We start from the raw sequence: 5,000 nt of genomic DNA, 5'->3' as shown, positions 1-5,000 counted from the left end.
AGAGCTCACACTAACCCTGCTTCTGTGTTCATCAGATGGGCGGGGCCATGGCTCCACCAATGAAGGAGCTCCCCAGGTGGTTACTGGAGAACCCAGAGTTTTCCATCGCACCTGATTGGACCGACATCGTCAAGCAGTCTGTGAGTAACCAATCGGAGAGCAGAGAGCTTCTACAGTGGCTCCTTAATCTGGACCAATCCGCTCTGGTTTTAGGAAACCGCACCTTCCTAGGATCTAGGATGGTTGCTAGGAGACCAAAAGTCCAACTGCACTCATAAATGTTTAAAGTTTTGCTGAGCTCTGACTGAAGTTCTTCACCTCTGGCTCAGGGTTTCCTGCCAGAAGCGATGTTTGATCGCCTGCTGACCGGCCCCGTGGTCAGGGAGGAGGGTGTGCGTCGCCGAGGGCGTCGACCCAAATCTGAGATCGCCAAGGCGGCGGCTGCAGCACAGGCGGCGGCGGCTCAGGCGTCCCTGGCTACAGCAGCTTCATCTGCAGGTACAGAACACTGGACATACATGTGAAGCTCCATGGCCACGCCCCCACATGGCCACGCCCCCACATGGCCACGCCCCCACATGGCCACATCTCCTGGATGTCCCATTAATGTTCCACAGTCTTCATATGTTAGGGTCATGAGGTCATGAACCTTTATTAACACCTGTGTGTGTGTGTGTGTGTGTGTGTGCCTCCCTCTCTCTCTCTCTCCCCCCCCCCCCCCCCCCCTCTCTCTCCCCCCCCCCCCCCCCCCAGGCGGTCTGAACCCCCTCCTGTTGAACAGCCTGTTTGGGGGCGTGGACTTGTCGTCCCTGCAGAGTCTCCAGTCTCTCCAGTTGGCTGCCGGCCTCATGGCGTTTCCTCCTCCCACCGACCCCAAGCAGGCGGCCGCCATGCTGCCCCTCATGCTGCCCGGCATGGGAGGCCTGCCTAACATGGCCGCCGCCCTGCCCAACATGTTCAGCCTGGGCGGGCTCTTTGGAGGTAACCTGGCGGCGGCGGCGGCGGCGGCCGCTGCAGCATCGAACACTGCGGTCGCCGCGGCATCCGGGAACACAAACGGAGCTTTGGAGGGAGAGGGAGAGGAGGCGGCATCGAAGAGGATGAGAGAGGGAGAGGATAGTGAGGACGCAGGAGAGGAGGAGGAGGAAGAGGAGGAGGAGGGAGGAGAGGAAGGAGGGAGTAAATCAAAGAAGAAGAAGAAGAAGAAGAAGAAGTTTGCGGGTGAGGGAGGGGCAGAGAAGTCTATGGCGACACCTCAGAACGCAGCCGTCGACGCCTCCATGAACGGAGACGCCGCGGCGCTGCTGGCGGCGGCGGGCATGTCGGCCAACTCTCTGGCCTTTAACCCTTTCCTGCTGTCCACCGTGGCGCCCGGCCTCCTCTACCCCTCCATGTTCCTCCCCCCGGGCCTCGGGGGCCTCAGCCTCACCGGCTTCCCCACCGCCTCCACGCTGGCAGACCTCCAGAGCGCCATGGCGGGAGCGCTGGGAGGAAACGCTGTGACCACCAACCTCCAAAGAGACCAGGAGGAGCAGGAGAAGAAGAAGAAGAAGAGGAAGAAGAAGGAGGAAGGCCTGAAGGCTGCAGAGGAGGAGGAGCAGAGAGAAGAAGAAGAGGAGGAGGAGGAGGTGATGGAGGATGGAACGATGGCAGAGGAGGAAGAGGAGGAAGAGGAGGAAGAGGAGATGGCATCTCCACAGAAAGACAATTGACTGAAACAACAGTGACTGACGGCCTCTGACATTTCTTGACCTTTGACCCCGCCCACACCCCCACAGACAGACAAATGTCTCTGTTTGACAAAGAGAGGAGGAGGAGGAGGAGGAGGAGGAGGATGTTTAGTCAGGGAAATCTTTAGAGCCTCTCTCTCTCTCTCTCTCTCTCTCTCTCTCTCTCTGTCTCTCTCTCAGCTCCTCCTCTTTTACGTTTACATGCCTGTTTAAACAGCGTTGATCCTGCGATGACGTCACAGCTGTAGCGATGACGTCACCCAGAGGAGCGGGTGGCGGCGTAGCCGTGGCGATGGCGAGCACCTAAACGTTTCCTGTGACAGCTGTGCGTCTTCCACCTGAGTGCATGTAAAGGTAGTGAAGGCTTGATTCTGATTGGTCGACCTGTCTGCACTGTGACCTCACTTCCCCCCAGGACTCCTCCCACAGGAAGTCACAAAGTCCGGACAGTGCGAAGATTCTTTGCTGCTTTCAGCTCCGTGGACCTTTGATCTTTATTTGTTGAGGTCGTCAGCGGCGTCCCGCCTCTAGGCGGCGCTGTGGCGTCTCTAAACGGCATTACAGCTGTCTGTCTGACAAAGCTGCTGCAAAGGAATTATGGGTAATGGAGTTTCTCTGTTCTGCTCCAGAGCAGAGCTTTAGTTCTCACATATCAGACCAGAGGAAACGCCTCACACACACACACACACACACACACACACACACACTGTTCAGTCCCACACTGTTTGATTCCGTCTCTAAGCCCCGCCTCTCTCTGAGGTGGCTGGTTTTGATTGGTCGGCTGTGGCAGGCGGGCTGGGTCTGCCATCGGTCGGAGCTTCTGGTTGGTCGACTCGATGCCGCCAAAACCAGCCAGCCGTGTGTGAGCGAGCTGGATTTGGGACGAGACGTTCAGGTTTTTGATTTTATTTTGAGGGCCCACAAATCTGACGGTTGACTTCCTGTCACCGCCACAATAAAAGCCCTTCTGTTGTTTCTTTTCCTTTGGATCAGTCCAGTAGTCTGCGACCTCGTGCTGCTCCCTGGTGACCTCTTAAAGACTGTTCTAGTCCCACACTGACGCCGGGCCTGGCCCAAACACTGACGTCTGCTCTCAACATCACATTTCCAAACACACAGGAAGTTCAAATACTTGAAAATCAGGAGCTGAGTCTGATTGATCTGGTGCTTATTCCCGTTCTCATACGACTCCAGATCAGTCAAGACAAAGATACAAACTAGAGACACACACACACACACACACACACACACACACACACACACACACACACACACACACACACACACACACACACACACACACTGGCCAGGTCTGAACACGTATGATCACAGCCCAGCAGACGCAGGGGGGAACGCTGGCGGGGGGAGCGCCGGCGTTCCCGCTCTGACGCTGACAGCAATAAGAGGCAGCTTTGAATGTTGGGCTCGGCTCTCATCACTCGAGTAAACAAACACAAGTGTCGTCTGAATGAAACAAGTTAAACTGTAAACGAGTTCTGCAATCAGTTTGTCTCACTCTGTTCCTGTTGATGCACTGGTGTTCAAGAGTAAAATATTCAGGTACCTTTATTACTTAGATACTTTCTTGAAAATGGACTTTTTGTTACTTTTAGCCAGCAGCTGAAGAGCATTACCTCAAACTTATCTAGCCTTGAAGTTTACAGACATACCATGTAAATGTTTGTTTTTTCCTCTTTTGTTTTGGTGTGTGTCTTTTTGTTTTTTTGTTTTTTGAAGACATCAAGTATGATGAAATGTAGCTATGATGCTTTTAATAAAAGTGAATCATATTCGCCTAGGAAACCAAACGTGCTGGTGCGTCCTCCTTCCTTTCTCCTCCGCCTGCAGGAACACGGAGGAACTGCAGGCTGAACCTCCAATGACTGAACTCTACTTTGATCTGAGCTTTATGGCAAAATTACTTTAAAGTGTGTGTGTGTGTGTGTGTGTGTGTGTGTGTGTGTGTGTGTGTGTGTGTGTGTGTGTGTGTGTGTGTGTGTGTGTGTGTGTGTGTGTGTGTGTGTGTGTGTGTGTGTGTGTGTGTGTGTGTGTGTGTGTGTGTGTGTGTGTGTGTGTGTGTGTGTGTGTGTGTGTGTGTGTGTGTGTGTGTGTGTGTGTGTGTGTGTGTGTGTGTGTGTGTGTGTGTGTGTGTGTGTGTGCCCTCCCTCTGCGGTTGTCATGGAGAAGACGGGGCTCCACTGATAAAAAGCCATCTGCCATCAGCATGACCACCTACAGCCCAGCCAGCGTCACGGCAACCGTGATTTATCGCCCTGTGAGTGACAGAGAGAAAAGAGAGCGAAGCATCGTGACGAGAGATCAGTGACAGAACAAAAGGAGGGACAGACATGAGTCCAGATGTCCTGTTTACGCCATGGGTTCAAATCCCTCTGTGTGTGTGTGTGTGTGTGTCTCTCTCTATTTCTCTCCCCCCCTCTCTCTTAAATTTACCAAGATATGGGCTTTTTACAAAAATAGGGTGTCATTTTGGGAAATTGACCAAAAATTAAATTCTCCCCAAACTCACACCAGTGGATCCCAGTGTCATGTTCTGTAGATGCTGTGTTTGCTCAGAGGTCTTAAACAGGGGGTCAGTGACCCCTAGGGGGTCCGTGGATGTACTGCAGGGGGGGGGGGTTAAGAATTTTTTTTATATTCATTCAATTACATTTTTAATTTGATCAATTTTCCCCCGCACAAACTTACATGTCTTTAAAAACACATTAACATGGATCCAACATGGGGCAAATTGGGGAATATTGACAATTCTGAAAAAGTTGACCCCGTGGTCATCGTTTTGGAAAACGAGAGAAAACTTGAAAAGCCCACCTTTAAGACAAGGAGGGAGCTAGAGAGCTAAAATTTCAGGCACAGCCTTCAGGCTGCAGTGGCAACAAGTTGTGTGAATGTGGGGCAAATCTGACAATATTGACAGATGGTATCATCTATATGGCACTTCATAGTAACCATGGATACAATGGGTAATTTTGTAAACATTTTGGGAGTGGAACGCGCCTGAACGCTATGACTGACAGAAACAGCGTAAATAGCTCAGTTGGGAGAGCGTTAGACTGAAGATCTGAACAAAACAAGAAAATGAGGTGAAGAAAAAAAACGAATAGAAAAACAAAATAAAGGAGGTGAAGAAAAGAACGGCAGAGAAAACAAAGAGGTGAAGAAAGAGGAGAGAAGTGAATTGCAGCCTGAAGATGATGAAGATGATGTGTTGTGCTGTGTTTGAGACTTAGTGAAGAAAAGAGAGAAAGTGAA

At 51.7% G+C, this 5,000-nt stretch overlaps 1 protein-coding gene across 1 annotated transcript in view; it reads left to right on the top strand.

The window, feature by feature from the left end:
- The window catches only part of chd7 (chromodomain helicase DNA binding protein 7), a 44,710-nt gene extending 41,692 nt beyond the window's left edge, over nt 1-3,018 (top strand). Inside the window, 3 exon segments of the mRNA XM_076138843.1 lie at nt 36-140; nt 330-498; nt 754-3,018. Coding sequence (XP_075994958.1) covers nt 36-140; nt 330-498; nt 754-1,712 — 1,233 coding nt within the window. The 3' untranslated portion in view covers nt 1,713-3,018.
- Nucleotides 3,019-5,000: the final 1,982 nt, after the last annotated feature.

Source organism: Genypterus blacodes, unplaced genomic scaffold (assembly GCF_046128005.1).
Source record: "Genypterus blacodes isolate CSIRO-AG114 ecotype Tasmania unplaced genomic scaffold, CSIRO-AGI_Gbla_v1 ptg000404l_1, whole genome shotgun sequence".
Classification (NCBI taxonomy): Eukaryota; Metazoa; Chordata; class Actinopteri; order Ophidiiformes; family Ophidiidae; genus Genypterus; species Genypterus blacodes.
The sequence above is the reverse complement of the archived record's forward strand: the minus strand, read 5'-3'. Positions and strand labels throughout refer to the sequence as shown.